The sequence below is a fragment of the Podarcis filfolensis genome, assembly GCF_964270895.1.
Source record: "Podarcis filfolensis genome assembly, chromosome: 8".
Taxonomy (NCBI): domain Eukaryota; kingdom Metazoa; phylum Chordata; class Lepidosauria; order Squamata; family Lacertidae; genus Podarcis; species Podarcis filfolensis.
Window position 1 is genome coordinate 50,326,460 of NC_139611.1, and position 16,505 is coordinate 50,342,964.

Sequence of the window (16,505 nt, forward strand, 5' to 3'; positions counted from 1 at the left end):
GAAGGGACAGAGGGATGGCCTCTGTCACTTCCCCCACCTCCCGCCAAAGCCAGCAAGAGCCGTGCTCCCTTTAAAGAGCGTGGAGAGCGTGCTTTTCCCGCCTGCCTCCCGCCTGCATTTGCTCCATAAGATGCACACGCATTTCCCCTTATTTTTTAGGAGGGAAAAAGTGCGTCTTATGAAGCGAAAAATATGGCACTTCTAAGCAAAGCTGCTTTTTTTTTTTTAAGATGCTGCTCAGCTTTAGCGTGACCTTCAATAATTGAAGTATTTCTGTTGCCATTTGTGTGATCTGCACTATGTGCTGAGATCCTTTAGAAGTAAAATGTGAAGTACAGTTAGGCTGCTAGGTTTTTTTAACCATTCTTTGAAAGAACACACACAGAAAATGAATGTGCATGAATCTGGTACATGTGGTTTGGAAAGGATAGGCTTCTTGTTTTTTGTTTTTAAATAGTGAGTATTGTCTGCCTTCAAGGCTAGGGCAGCTTGCCTAAATAAAATAAGCATACTGAAGGAAGAAGCTCTTTTTCTGTAGAATTCAAATTTTACAGGAAGCTAACAAACTTGGTACTGATCTGATGTTACCTTTTTATTAATGAATCAAACTTTTTTTTAAAAAAAATTGAATGTTTGTAATGATTTGGTTATATTATATTAATTTTATCTCCTGTGCCTTTCTTTTATATTGCTCTCTTAGTATTTTGAAATGTTAACTGTTTTGGACACTTTGTTGAAGAAGGGTAATGGAATTGCTAGAAATGTCAGCATAATGAAAAAATCCTAAAACAAAGTATTTAAGTAGTTTACCAAGTTACAATAACTGCACTTCAATGTCTCTTTCAGATCTTGAACCTGATGACTGTGCTTCTGTGTGCATCTTCAGTGTAGATCATTCATCATCTGTAAATCATCCTATTTGTATCCCTTGTCATGGATTTCAGTCACATCATTCTCCTTTGTCTTCGCCTACTAGACTGCAGGGTCATAAAAGCTATGAAGGAATGTGTGAAGTACCACAATCCAAGTACAGTGCACTAGGTGGTCCTAAGACATTTGAGTGTCCTAGCATTCAAATTACATCTATTTCTCCTAACTGTCATCAAGGAATAGAAGCCAGTGAAAATGAATTGCACACAAATGGCCCTCAAAATGAATATATGGAAAGGCCTTCAAGGGACCATTTGTATCTTCCTCTTGAGCCATCTTACAGGGATTCGTCCCTTAGCCCAAGTCCTGCCAGCAGCATTTCCTCCCGAAGCTGGTTCTCGGATGCCTCCTCTTGTGAGTCGATTTCTCATATTTATGATGATGTGGATTCAGAACTGAATGAAGCTGCTGCTCGATTTACCCTTGGATCACCTTTGGCATCTCCTGGAGGTTCTCCAAGGGGCTGTCCAGTGGATGAACCCTGGCAGCAATCTTATGGATTTGGGCATGCCTTGTCACCTAGACAATCTCCTTGTCATTCTCCTAGGACTAGTATCACAGATGAAAATTGGCTTAGCCCTAGGCCAACCTCAAGACCATCATCGCGACCTACATCACCGTGTGGGAAACGGCGACATTCTAGTGCTGAGATCTGTTATGTTGGTTCACTTTCTCCTCACCATTCTCCAACTCCCTCTCCAGGACATTCTCCTAGGGGAAGTATAACTGAAGACACATGGCTAAATTCTTCTCTTCATGGTCTGACTCCTGGCCTTTCACCTTTTCAGTGTTGTGCAGAGACTGACATCCCTCTTAAAACACGAAAGACCTCTGAGGATCAAACTGCCATTATATCAGGAAAAATAGAGCTTTGTTCTGAAGAACAGGGTAGTTTATCACCATCACTTGAAACAGCAATAGATGATAGCTCTGGAGCCCAGCATATATTAAAAAAAGACTTGTCTGGTGACCAATTTCTTTCTGTTCCTTCACACTTCACCTGGAACAAACCAAAGCCTGGCCATACTCCTATCTTTCGGTAAGTAATTGTGGGAAATGGACTACTTGTGTTGTTGTCTTTATATGTACATATGACTAGAAGTTGATACACTGTAATACAAGATAGTAAGTCTCTTTAGGCAGTTGTATTCCTAAGGTATTTTGTTGTAAACAAATCACCTAGTGCATTGAACATTATATTGCCTCATAAATTACAACTAAATAACTTGTAAATCATTGAATATGTGTAGAGATAATTTGGCCTAGACACAGGCCTCATTCAAGCATAGTGCTAAGCTATTTAAAGTTTCACTTCCAGTTTTAACTCTTCAAACATGGATAAACTGTGGTCAATCTTAACTATGGTTTAGGGAAACAAATCAAGCCATGGTTAATTTATTTCCCATGGCTTATTTCCCCAGGCTATGGTGAAAATTAGTTAAGATAAATCAGTTTTGGATTTGGATATAACAATAAATTGCAAACACTTAAAAATGAAAGTCAAAGTTGCTGATCTCTTTGTAGCCTTGCCAGAGAATTGGAGACTAATGAAGAGGGCGGGAAGAGACACAAGCCCATAGTTTAGTGTTGTAAAAAAGGTAAAAAGGTAAAGGACCCCTGGAAGGTTAAGTCCAGTCAAAGGTGACTATGTGGTTGCGGCACTCATCTCACTTTCAGGCTGAGGAAGCCGGCGTTTGCCCACAGACAGCTTTCTGGGTCATGTGGCTAGCATGACTAAACGGCTTCTGGTGCAACAGAACACTGTGTATCCAAAGCAAACCACAGTGACACAGTTCACATGACATGGTGAGCCAAACTATGGCTTAGCATGACTATGCAAACATGGACTTCCAGAGAGGAGCTTGCAAATTGACCGCTGGTTGGAGCTGATGATTGTTGGAGTCCAACAGTATCTGGAGGACCACAGGTTGCCCAATCCTGCTCTGTACCCTTCCAAGCTGTAAACAAGAAAGTACATATGCTGCTGTTATGGTACTATACTCTGTTCTTTGCTAGATGTTCTACAGATGTAGTGTAGAAACAGATAGGAATTTCGCCTCTTATCTCTCCCCCTCCCCCTTTTCTCCACCAGAATGTAGCATTTTCAGAATCTTACGATCAAAGTAGGGCACATCCACACCATACATTTAAAGCACATTTAACACATATTTCAAGCACATGGCTTTCCCCCAATAGCCCCAGGAACTGTAGTTTATTAAGGGTGTTGGGAATTGTTGTCATGTGAGGGGTAAACTATAGTTTCCTCAGGATTCTTTTTTTTGGGGAAGCCCCCCCCCCAATAGTTAACACAGCACCCTTTAGGTCTTTCCGATATTCAGCTGAGCAGCTACACGAATATATCCAATTAGGGACTTGAAATGACAAGCCCCCTTGTTGTTTTGAACAGTGTTTAGCAGGGCCAGTTCCAGAGATTTCAGTATTTGCTGTCCAGACATTTTAGTAATTCAGCAAAGTCCAAAACTGCAACACTTTTTCATAAGTCCAGCATGTATGCTGGAATGACCCTGGTTCCCAGTATCCTCTCCATCATATTATTGAATTAGATATCTTCATTTGAAACAGTCTCATACGCATCATATACCATTTTTGCACAATTTTTAATGTTTGCTCCCTCCTACTACTGTAGATGATATGGATTTAAATGGGAATGTTAGTCACATAGAATTCCAGCAACTGCCTTCAATCAAAATATTATTCTCTCTTACTCTCACATCCATTACAGGCCCTCTGCTGTGCCCATATCAATGTTTAAAAGTAGTCATTTGCATTACCACATTTTTCCTTGGTTGGTTGCTTTTTTCAGATAATTTCATCTGGTCCATTGAAATTGATGGACAAGGCTAACTTGGGTACATTAATTTCAGTCAGTTTATTCCAAGTAGAATTTAGTTGGATACAGCCCGCAGAGTTTATGTTGGGTATGTTGAGCCCACTCTTCTCCTTTAGATCTCCCTGATAGAAAAATGAGAGTGCTTTAAATAATTCCTACCCGTTTCCCTTCTTTTATCAGTGCAATGGAAAAAATTGGGTATTATTACTTAACATTTGTTTACTAGCCAGATGTCTGAAATCAGAAGGCTTTTAAAGATTTACTCTGATTTTGAATTAGCAATTCAACAATACCTTAATCCTTTTAGGGTTATCAGTCATGGGTTATCAGCCATAGCTATTGGTGACTGCCTAAACAGAAACAAAGCATATCTTAACTATGTATTGCTCAGTAACATTAGAAACTAAGCTGTATAAACAAAGCCTTCAAATATATTTGTTGACCTGGGAATAAGTGTCCCCATAAATTCAGCAGGTACCTTTGAAGTTATTAGGTGTTAGAAGAATAAGCAGTTTAATGTTTACACGCCATCTAATGGATCTTTAAAAATGCAGTTATGTTTAAGAAGTTAACACAGGTGCGTGTGTTTGCCCTGTGGTCTTCCGATTTTCAGTCTTTTAGCAGTGGCAAACATTCTGACACCAGTTTAAATAAACTTTGGTGCCATGAAGCATTGGCGTTGGATCCTGAAACCACAATTGCTTTGCATTTTCCTAGAAACTGGAACCAGAAAGACAAACTTACTGGCTGTTGGAGCATCCAAACTTCCCTAAATAAAGCTCCATGTTCAGTTACCAATGTAATAGTGGAAGATAACCTACACATACAGTGGTACCTCGGGTTAAGAACTTAATTCGTTCTGGAGGTCCGTTCTTAACCTGAAACGGTTCTTAACCTGAGGTACTACTTTAGCTAATGGGGCCTCCTGCTGCCGCCACACCGCTGCTGTGCGATTTCTGTTCTCATCCTGAAGCAAAGTTCTTAACCCGAGGTACTATTTCTGGGTTAGTGGAGTCTGTAACCTGAAGCATCTGTAACCTGAAGTGTCTGTAACCCGAGGTACCACTGCACTTGATTCTTCAAAATTGTGTAGTGCAAGGTCAGAGGCAAAAGAGAGAGAAAAAAACCTTGAAATGAACAGTGTAGGCTAAGGCAACATTTGCTATATAAAGGTAAAGGATCCCTGACAGTTAAGTCCAGTTGCGGACAACTCTGGGGTTGCGGCGCTCATCTTGCTTTACTGGCTGAGGGAGCCGACATTTGTCCGCAGACAGTTTTTCCGGTTATGTGGCCAGCATGACTAAGCTGCTTCTGGCGAAACCAGAGCAGCGCATGGAAACGTCGTTTACCTTCCCACTGGAGCGGTACCTATTTATCTACTTGCACTTTGACGTGCTTTTGAACTGCTAGGTTGGCAGAAGTTGGGACCGAGCAATGGGAGCTCACCCCGTCACAGGGATTCAAACTGCCGATCTTCTGATCGGCAAGCCCTAGGCTCAGTGGTTTAGACCAGTGTTCCCCAACCTTGGGCCTCCAGCTGTTTTTGGACTACAACTCCCATCATCCCTCGCTAGCAAGACCAGTGGTCAAGGATGATGGGAATTGTAGTCCAAAAACAGCTGGAGGCCCAAGGTTGGGGAACACTGGTTTAGACCACAGTGCCACCACACACCCCAACATTTGCTATACTTTGTGTAAATAGGTTTGGGGCAATTGATGCTATTTGCCTAAGAGCAGCAAGTAGCCTGACATGCAGTTTGACAAAAGAACTTAGGTTTAACAATATTGCCCCTTGGAACAGGAAGCCTGTTTCTCAAGGTTAGAGCTGTAAAATAGAGTTTTGTGGCTGATCACTCTGCTCTTTGCCCACTTGCATGTTAAAGCAGTACACGCTTTCTGCATTAGCTTTGCAATGCTTCTCTTGCTTGGTATTCCTTAGCCAGTTCTGCCATAGATGCTGGGCACTGGTAACTGCTGTGCTATCAGACAAACAAATATTTAAGTAATAACCATAAAGAATTCAATTAAGACTGTCATAGTCAAGTTGAACTACAGTGTATGTCATTAGTGTTTTAAGTAGGCAAATGAGATTCTATGTTCAGATGCTGGATTTACTAAGTGATTTCCATTTTTTATATGTTATACTTGGACTAGTTTTAGTTGCAAATAATTTTTCTGTCCTTCTGTGAAATTGGATAGGTGTCTTGGACCAGTCAGCTGGGTAACTGAGGTGGTAGTGTATATTTGTTTTGTTTTTCATAAATGAGATTAATTTAGTGTAGCATTCTTAATAATACATTGACCACTCACTGAAGGCTTCTCTTGATGGTGGGATATGAGAAATACTAATAAGCAAAAAAGGTTTTTGGGTAATGTTCTCCCTAATGAACATTTTAAAAATCTGCATCTTTTCTCTGATAGTTTGTTTACTCAAAAATACATTGCTAGCAGATACGCTTTTTACCTTGGTCCCCTCTACTTATTTAAAGTTTAGCTCTTATTTTGAGTAATGCTGACATTTCTTCTGGTATTTTTGTAGGAATTCTCAGCGTTTCATTCTCTTTCCTCTAATGTTAGAGGAGAAAATAATGATGAATAAAGTGTATGCATTTAATTATAATACAGCTGCTATTATTGTCTGCTATTGACGGAGCAGTTGCCAACAAGTGGTGATCATTCTAATAAGAACTCTCATGATTTCTATCAATTTTGATAATACTATATTTGTATTATTTATTCATATATGCCCTTGCAGCTTGGGTGAACAAATTCACCTAAGTTTACAAGAAATGCATGCTTTCCTCCTTGGTTTTTCATCTTCTGAAACATGGAAAAAGGTGGATGGTAAGATGACTTAGCTAATTAAGGGTTCTGCTTTTAACCTAGAAAAGGCTGCATGGATTTCATTAAGTTAGGAGGACAGCACTTAATTATGGAAGGTGATCTTAAGTAATCCAGACATCTATCAAATAAATCTGTCTGTTGGGAAAGAGGCAGTCATGGCCATATTCAGTAGGCTAGGGTTTGCAGTTGTCTGCTTATGCTCCATAGGAAAGCTTAGGCAATCACTGTATTACAAGCAGCAGTCTTTCCATGACATGTGAGTTTTACAGCCTGGTTAATGAATATTTTGGAATAATGCAAAAGTTTACCGTGGGGAGTGAGGCTCAAACACCATAGTTATTGGCTTTGTAGTATTATACTTCATTGAAGAGTGAATTTCAGATTAAGATTAATAAGAATTATGGTTCTGAATGCAGGTTTAACTGCTCATGATGGTCACATTGTATTTAAAACAGTTTAAAGTACATAACTTTTAAAATTTGATCCTGCTATGTTTGTTTGACCCTGCTTAGACTTCTGTTTTGTTTTGTTAGCCAATCTTTTATTTATAATGCTACAATAAAGATAAGTAAGAATCCCTCTATGGCTGCTAATAACATTTAAAAATTGTTTAAACATCTTGAAAGACCAGTAACAATAGAAAGCCCACATATGCATTCCTTAGACTGAATGATCAGGGGTTTTTTAAATAGAACTTTTAATGTATTTAAATAAGAACCTAAACTTCAATAACGCATAAGAACAAAAAAGGAAAAAAAGGAAAACAATAAAACTGAGTGAAAACGAAAATTAAACTTGTACACAAATAGTACAAACTTCGGTTGCTTCATTCACATTCCCTGGAAAAACCTATTATTGGTGTTGGGGTAGTAACATTTTTAAAAATACTTGTTTTATTTTTAAATATCAGGATATTTTCTTTGAATGATCACATAGTTGGGCTCAAACTGTTCCACTCTTCTGATCAACTCAAGAAGTGAAATCTGTCCCAAGTAGGCCTCTCTCATAATTCTTAGTGGGTGAAGTGGTTAATATGAGAGGAAGTGCTGGCTATGATATGATGGACTATAATATATATTTTGGATGGGATGGTTGTTTTCTTTTACCAAGCACACAGCTTTGGGCTCACCATACGTGGAATGGTGAGGGAGGAAGGGGACACCTACCTAGCCAGCCAGATCAACTGAATTAACCCTGGTAATCAGTGCAGTGAAAGATGTCACAGCCAGATGGCTCTCACATCTGACCAAAGGATACAGGGCTTCTGTTAAGGGTTGGTTTTTTGAGTTAAATTTTGCAGAGGGGATTGGGTGAGGACTTCTGCATGCAGTGAAGGTTTATGAAAATGCAACAAATGCCATTTTTGCACATGGTAGTCTCTCCTCATTCATACTATGTCCTTTTCATGGTGGCAGTTGCCTTATAACTGACCACATTACCCTTGTCCAATGGTGGACAAGATCCACCACTGCATGAAATATTTTACTGTATTCAATCGATTTTTATTCTGTTTGATTTTTGTATGCTCGCTTTTATTACTGTATTTGTAGTGCTTGCTGCCCTTGGCGCTGTTTAGGAGTTGAAAGTGCAGGGTATAAATGTATTAAATAATGAAATCTGTTCACTTCTTGTTTTTAGCACATCTTCGTTGCCTCCCCTAGACTGGCCTTTGCCTACTCAATATGGACAGTGTGAATTGAAAATAGAAGTGCAACCAAAAACTCATCATAGAGCACATTATGAAACAGAAGGCAGTAGAGGAGCAGTAAAAGCATCAACTGGTGGCCATCCTGTAGTGAAGGTAAAAGATGCTAATATAATGTTTTATCCGTGAACTACTGTTAACTTTGAATGTTAATGAAGATTGTAATAGAGGTGTGTGTTGAATGATAAATTTTGAAGCATTTTTATCTTGCTCTCCAACCTAAAAAGAGTCACATGGCAGCTTGCAAAGATCAGTTCCTGCTCTCAGCCTTGCAATCTAAAGGCATGGCACTGGTGGAATGGCTGGTTTCAGGTGACAATTGATGGAGGGAGGAGTCTGATGAAGGTGGCTTCTCTGCAGAGCTGATTGGGACACTATTTCTCTTCTATCCCTCTGAGGTAGCCCAATGAAATTATCTACGTACAGCCGGACTTGAGAACCTTTGCCCCTCCATATATTGTTGGACTCTATCAGCCCTAGCCAAGATGATCAAGAATGCCAAGAGTTGTAGTTCAGTAAGCCTGGAGGGCTTCAGTCCCTTCATCTCAGAGCTACAAAAATAAGGCTGACAGTCCTTTGTACAAGTATTGGAAAAGCTTTAAATTTTGTTCATCCCTGATTATCTGTGGCAAATGACTGTTACTTTCAAGGGATGAGGTGCATTTTCTCTGTTCTGGTAATAGCTTCTGTGCCAATAATGGAGAGAAGTGTGTTGAAGAGCAACATTACTGAGGTTTCATGTATAGTTCTCATATTCAGGGGTTGTTGTTGGGGTTTTTTGCCTTAAAGATCCTGTCTCAAGATAGAAAAGAAAACCAGATTGCCAAGAAATTAGTTTTCAGAAAATTACAAGTTATGTTTGATAATAAGTGAAACCATACATTATGTTTATGCTCTGTTAGTTGGGACTTTAGCTTGCTTACTTTGTGGATTGTGTTTTTAGTCTAGAAATGCGCACAATTAGAAAAAGCTAGTTTTAATAGATGTGATAATAGTTGTTTGTCCTAAAGAATGAGATGGAAAATGTAGTAGAGGGTGGTACTTTTTGTTAGAAACTGTCTGTAGGGCAGGGGCATGCAGGATATCAAGTTCCACAGAATATGCCATTGAGGAGAGTGCTGTTCCACTTAGTTCCTTCTTATGGGCTTCCCATGGGCATCTGGTTGGCCACTGAGAACAGAATGGTGGATAGGTGAGTCTTTGGCCTGATCCAGCAGAATTCCTATTGAAACTAATTAGGCATCCTGTCCTATGAGCAGTTTCCTAGCAATAGGATCCACACTCCAGTCCAGAAAGCAAGCGTGACTTGACTGTGTTCGGGAATTTTGGTAGGAGCAATGACTAACACCTGCTCAACATGTCCTTTTTATATACCGCACAGATTACTTGCAATTTACACACATTCAACTTTTCAACATTCAACTTTATGTGCTTAGCATGAATGAATGAGGCATAAAGGGAGTGGGTGTCTGGGGAAAATAACTTTGGCAATCCTACCTGCCATTGTACCCATTGTGTTTTGATTATATGCAATTTTGGCTTTATGTGCTGCATAACTCCAGCGTAAGCTGAGAGTTGTCTGTATAACACAAGTGGGCTTTGAGATAAACGTAATACCATCTATATGAAGAAGCACTAGGATTTTTTAAATTATCAATTCAGGTTGGGAGATGGGAAGGAAGAAATTTCCTAAATTGTATAATTTATGTAACAATTAAATGAGTGGAGCCCAAATAGAAGCTTGTTTTACTTCCCTGGATAGAAATATTGAAAATGAAACAGAACCCACAGATCAAGTTCAAATTTTAACAGTATTAGAATGCAGCTCTTACTTTTTTAAAAAGCAGCTGTTTATCCAAGTAAAACTACTTCTTTTTAATCAAGAGGGCAAACACTGCCCAGGTGAAGAGTCTAGTTGTATTATATATTATTCTTCTTCCTCTGCTTGTTTCAAATATCTCTTCTTTTTTAGATTTGCCATATGTATGTAAGACTTTAGCACTAATTAGTAGGTATTGAACTGCTTTGAAAGTAAGTTAGGATGTATGCGGCATTTCACCCCCATTTGTGTTATTCATGAAGTTTATATACATATATGTGCTCATGCACATAGATTCAGTAACTGATACTGAAATGTATGTGATCTATAGGAGCTAATGTAAAGGGATGGCAGCTCCCCATGCAGGAGATACACTACTATTCCTTATCACAACTAAAACTCAGTTGCTGATCTGTACAGTCATTGTTCAGTCTCATCTTGTGAAGAGGGAAGAAGTTGAGTGGTCTTCAGTCTGTACAGTTTTAGTTAACTGTGCTGTCGTGCTTTCTTGCTCACCAGTTGGTGCTGGGCACACCAGTCCTTCCATTCTCCCCTTGCCTTTGTGTGAACTTAAGTTATCCAGAGAACTTTTATAACTGGACAGCCTATAGATATAGTTACCTTAAAGTAAATAAAAATGCTGCTGTTCTAAGAGATTTACCCATAGCACTATTCTACTGTTTGTCCACTTTCAAGTGTGCATTAATGTGTCCAATTTGAGTGATCATCTCTTCTATTTCAGTAGTGCAGTTGACTTTCTGAGTTGCTTCTACAGTTTTTGATTGAGAGAGATGCAGTCTTCAAAAAACAGCCTCTGTAAACAAAGTCTTGAAGCAGCATGCCAAAAGCGTAGTTTATGTGGAGCTGGGATTATTGAACTAACTTTGGATAAGCTGATAGTTTACAAGGATTTTTCTTGTTTTATAATGGTTATTAGAACCAGTTAAGTGTTGCAATGTGAGATTGCTAGAAACCTAAGCACCATGCATAGCCTTTTATAGAATAACATCTTAGCAGTAAGTATTAAAATTGGTTGTTTACAACTTTTATTTTGAAATAAGTTGGCTTGTGTGAAAGGAACATTACTAGGACCACTTCTATAATTAAGCAAAATAAAGTGTGCTAAGCTTGGAGTTCATATGAGAGCCTTTCCACAAAGCTTACATTATTTGATGGGGGCAGTATTGGGGTATGAATTATAAGGTATTGGAAAGTAATAAGAAATACCAGTCAGGATTCTCACTGGGTGGCCTTGGACAAGTTCCTGTTTCAGCTATTAAAGCTCATGGACTGGTGGTGAGGATAAATGAAGATAACCTAGAGTTTCTTGGAAGATTGGTGGGATACAAATGCATTGAAAATGAGATGAAATTTAGTTTAGCCTTGAATTGAATTTAGAACATTTCTGCCCATAATTACTAAAGGAACTTTCTCCACTCATTCATCACAACTTGACTGTCATGTTAGTCTGTTGTGCCTCTGTTTCTGGTGGCTGTTCTTTCTTGTATTTTCTTTTTTAAATAGAGGTCTCCAAGGGCTCCATCATTTATTATCAGTTTTTAGGTCCAAACTAGTTATAAAAGTGAGAGATCTGTGAACATATCGGTTGCATTTCAAAATCCTCTATTTCACTCTATTACTACTGCATTGGTAGTAGGTTTGAATCAGGGTTGTGCAGTGGAGAAAGGGAAGATTAACCCTAACCATGTGTCATCTTTCCATTTTTAAATCCCCTACCAGTTGCTGCTTGCCCCATGAAGAGAACATTAAAATGTCTTGCAGTTCCTCCATTAAGCACAAACTGATCTTGTGCCACTCTGTTTTATTTTCCCTCTGTGCATGCAGTTGGGATTTTCCTGAAGCTGGTACAACTATATGTGTTTAGAAGTTAGCACTTAATTATGAAATCTCTGGCCTGGTAGCTGGAGAGTTTGCAAGAGAATTGATAAGGTGATGTTGATGAAAATGTTGTTTAACGTTGGAGCATAATGTTTAATATTAGCTTGCCTTTTCCAGCCCTTCCATTGTATGTTCTCAAGATGCTTACCAGCCTTTGAGGCTGTTCTGTATGTTGGCGGCTAAATACAGAATAAACTGCCAATCTGCTAAAGGAAGTGGGGAGTCAAAACTGGAAGATACAAAAAACGAACTTTGACTAAAATGACTTTAAAGTTTGCCTGTTCAGTTTTCTTTGCTATATGCATGCTCATTTTATATTTTTGAAATTTTTTACAAGTACCTGTTCTGCACCAGTTCTGTGCTTGTAGCCCCCCAATCTGGATTGTGTGGGTTATTTTCTGCAAGGACCTATATAAGATGGTAACTTCAGATCTGGAAATTTAAAGGTCTAACCAAAATAATTCTAATGCTGTTTAATATGGTAACATTATTTCATTCCAAAATGTCAGTTACTAATTCAAACAATATGGTCAAAAGCTTAACCTTGTTTTTAAATTTTATTTTTATTGCTTTTCTTAAGTTTAAACAACGCATGCACACATATCACAACATACACAACAGAAACAAAGTTTAACTTTGTAATAAAAATCTGCATGCATCTTTGGTTGAAAGCATTGTGTTCTAGATATTTTCAAATATTAAAAATGCATACATACTGATTTTCATAAATTCATCTCGCTTTACATAAAAGCAGAGTTATCCACCTGTAACACACTAGTACAATTAGTTTTTTCAGGGGGAAACTATTGTAGCTTATCCTTTGGTGACCTTCTCTCTTCAGCCGTTCAGCTTTAGTTTAACTTAGCATCCACTGACCTTTGCTATGGAAACGATACAGAAACACACAAACAACTTGGCAGAGTTTCCTCCATAAAGCAATGGGTTGTGTGTTACAGTATACAGTTACTAGCGGAGGGTTTTTAGAGGTCAGTAGTGACAGTGTGCTGTAACTTTTTCATTATTTACAACATTTTGTTTGATCCCTTGGGTGAAGAGTATATGATTATGTTTACAAAATGAAAGTGTATGATTGTGTTGCACATGAGTGTGTTTAGATTTAACTGGAGCAGATGCTGGTAGTAAATATAAATTTATTTTAAATATACTGTGCTCCCTTTTGTAATATTACACTTCTAGCTCATCTCCTCTCCCTTCAACCACCAGTTTAATTTACTATCTTTGTGTAAAGGACATATGGTTGCATATTCAACAGGCTGGCATTGGTGTCAGTAATCTAATTAAACTTAATATTTATGGGATGATTTATCACTGCCTAACTTGTATGAGGATTTTGGATTTTACAGAAGGACAACAATGCAGCTGTCATTCCAAGTAGACATACACATTTTCTTTCTGGAAGACTTGTAAAGGGCGAAATCATGCAAAACTCTTCTGCATGGGTGGATTCGTAGTTAAGGAAGACGGCATTGAACAGAACTATTGTGGGGACATAGGTTGCTGCCTTACACCAGACCAGTTTATTTGTCTGTCCTAGGGCTGTCTACTCTGACTGGCAATGGCTCTTTAGGGTCTCAGGAAAAGGTCTTGTTCTTTACTTGTTACCTGGTTCTTTTAACTGGAAATAACTGGGACCTTCTCTGTATAAAGTATGTGCGCTACCACTGAATTATGGTCAAATGTCTCTCAGAAACCTTAATGCCAGGAAAAAAAATCTTGAGACAATATTGATGATAGTTATTCTGGTTTTTTAACTCCTCAGCTTCCTCTCCAAGGAGATGTACAATAAAATAGTCTCTACACAATACTGTAAAGCACAATACAGTTGGAACATCCACTCTGGCACAACCTATTTTATTTATTTATTTATTTTATATATCTATATTTGTACTGTGTGATACCTGGTTTTCAACATCATGATATATCACCAGCTAAATATGATAACTCTATATATCACAGTACATATCTGTGGTGGTGGAGGGCCTTGCTGGGCCTCCCCATGGCGGCAGAGGGTCCTGCCATACCTCGCTGCAGTGGCAGAGGGTGTGTCGTGTTTCTGCACAGCAGCAGAGGGCCTTGACGAGGCTCTCTGCGGTGGTGGAGGGCCTTAAAATTTAAGAAAGTAGTAGATTTAATAAAAATATTAAATAAACTTCCATATAATATATTTAATATATTTTCAACCAACTTAAGAATTGTTTAAGTGATTTGCTAGCCAAGTTGCATCTGCTTCCCCACTCAGAGGTCTAAGTGGAATCTCTGCATGCCTAAGCCCCACTGAGTTCAACTAAACTAACTTCTACCTTCCTGGGAGCAAGCCTCATTGAATTCAGTAGGGCTTGCTTGTGAGTAGACACAAATTTGCTTGCACTGCTTACTGAAAAACACCCTCCCCATCATTCTCACATAGTACCCAACCTCCCATTTCAGCATAAGGCAGCCAGCTAAATCTCCCCTCCATTCGCCCCCCCACAGAAGAGCCCCCCCCCAAAAGCCCTCATCTCACCAAGCTCTTCCTTTATATCCAAGGGAGGGAGGGCAAGCAAGCAAAATATAGTCTCCTTTAAATAAAAAAACCCCTTCCTTTTTGACATGGAGGAAAGTTATTTAGGGGGAACCAACAACGTAAACACCACCAGAAAATTTAAAAACACGCTTCCTTCTCTTTTTTCACTGGTGGGGTTGTGAGAGAAGAAAGAAGTGCTTTCCAGTTCTTTGTTTAGTTCTTTGTTTGCTGCTGCATCTTGACTGTCTAGCTGGGGGGGGGGGGTCCTCCTGGATTGTTAGTAGGTTCTACATAACTAGCTGAGTTCTAAGTGGAAAGACATGGGTGGCGCTGTGGGTTAAACCACAGAGCCTAGGGCTTGCCGATCAGAAGGTTGGCGGTTTGAATCCCTGTGACGGGGTGAGCTCCCGTTGCTTGGTCCCTGCTCCTGCCAACCTAGCATTTTGAAAGCAGGTCAAAGTGCAAGTAGATAAATAGGTACTGCTCCGGTGGGAAGGTAAATGGTGTTTCCGTGCGCTGCTCTGGTTTCGCCAGAAGCGGCTTAGTCACGCTGGCCACATGACCTGGAAGCTGTCTGCGGACAACCGCCGGCTCCCTTGGCCAGTAAAGCGAGATGAGCGCCGCAACCCCAGAGTTGTCCGCGACTGGACCTAATGGTTAGGGATCCCTTTACCCTTTAAGTGGAAAGATACTGGTGAAGCTGAAAGTGTTTGCTGGTTTGTGGGAGGGCTTTTCTTATCGGTTAGGAGGGAGAGAGCAAACAAAGGCGGATATACCATTCCAGCAAATACCGTATTTTTCGCTCGATAACACGCACCTGACCATAACACGCACATAGTTTTTAGAGGAGGAAAACAAGAAAAAAAAATTCTGAATGAAACAGTGGATGTATCATTTTTGTGCTTCATGCTGCGGCCACAGACATGTGATTTGACGGTGAGTTTGGGGTAGCCCAATGCAAAGATCCTGAGGATCCATGTGGATCCATGCTTTGTAACCACGTTTTTGCACCATTGCAGCCCCAGGCAACAGTGGGTGCGTGATTTTTTTGGTGCAGGCTGTAGCCATGGACATGCTATGTGATCTGATGGTGAATTTGGGGTGACCCAATGCAAAGATCCTGAGGATCCATGTGGATCCGTGCTTTGTAACCATGTTTTTGCAGCATTGCAGCCCCAGGAAACAGTGGGTGCGTGATTTTTTTGGTGCAGGCTGTAGCCATGGACATGCTATGTGATCTGATGGTGAATTTGGGGTGACCCAATGCAAAGATCCTGAGGATCCATGTGGATCCGTGCTTTGTAACCATGTTTTTGCACCATTGCAGCCCCAGGAAACAGTGGGTGCGTGATTTTTTTGGTGCAGGCTGTAGCCATGGACATGCTATGTGATCTGATGGTGAATTTGGGGTGACCCAATGCAAAAATCCTGAGGATCCATGTGGATCCGTGCTTTGTAACCATGTTTTTGCAGCATTGCAGCCCTGTTTTTGCATCAGATCATTGCTATGTGATCTGATGGTGAATTTGGGGTGACTCAATGCAAAGATCCTGAGGATCCATGTGGATCCGTGATTGGAACCACGTTTTAAGTAGGGAGGGAAGGAAAAACATAGAAGCGACAAGGAGAGGGGTGTGCAGAGAAGCAGCTGGCTAAGAATGCAGGAGAGGGGTTTTACCGGAGGGAGGAAAGGAAGGCAAAAGTTCCCCCCCCCCCACAAGCCAGCCCGCTCTCTCTCTCTCCCCCCCCCCCCCAACCTGCATGTTGCCTTCGAGTCCCAGACGCACGGAGAGGAATCTGTTTTCCACTCTGCTTGCCTGGAGGGGAGGGGTTTTCTCTGCTCTTTGTTCCGTCTGAGCAAACACAGTAAGGAAACAGAAGCGGGTGGGCAGTAAGACCCTGAGGCAGAATGCAGGAAAGCAGCAGCTTCCTC

General features: G+C 40.1%; 1 protein-coding gene across 2 annotated transcripts in view; it reads left to right on the top strand.

Annotated features, from left to right (window-relative positions):
* NFATC3 (nuclear factor of activated T cells 3) overlaps window positions 1-16,505 on the top strand; it is a 52,071-nt gene that overhangs the window by 13,386 nt on the left and 22,180 nt on the right. The window contains exons 2-3 of one of the 2 annotated variants that reach the window (XM_083624859.1): window positions 847-1,969; window positions 8,264-8,426. In XM_083624859.1, the coding sequence (XP_083480985.1) occupies window positions 847-1,969; window positions 8,264-8,426 (1,286 nt within the window). Of the gene's footprint in view, window positions 1-59; window positions 1,970-8,263; window positions 8,427-16,505 lie in introns of both variants that reach the window. The other variant, XM_083624860.1, reaches the window with a different exon arrangement.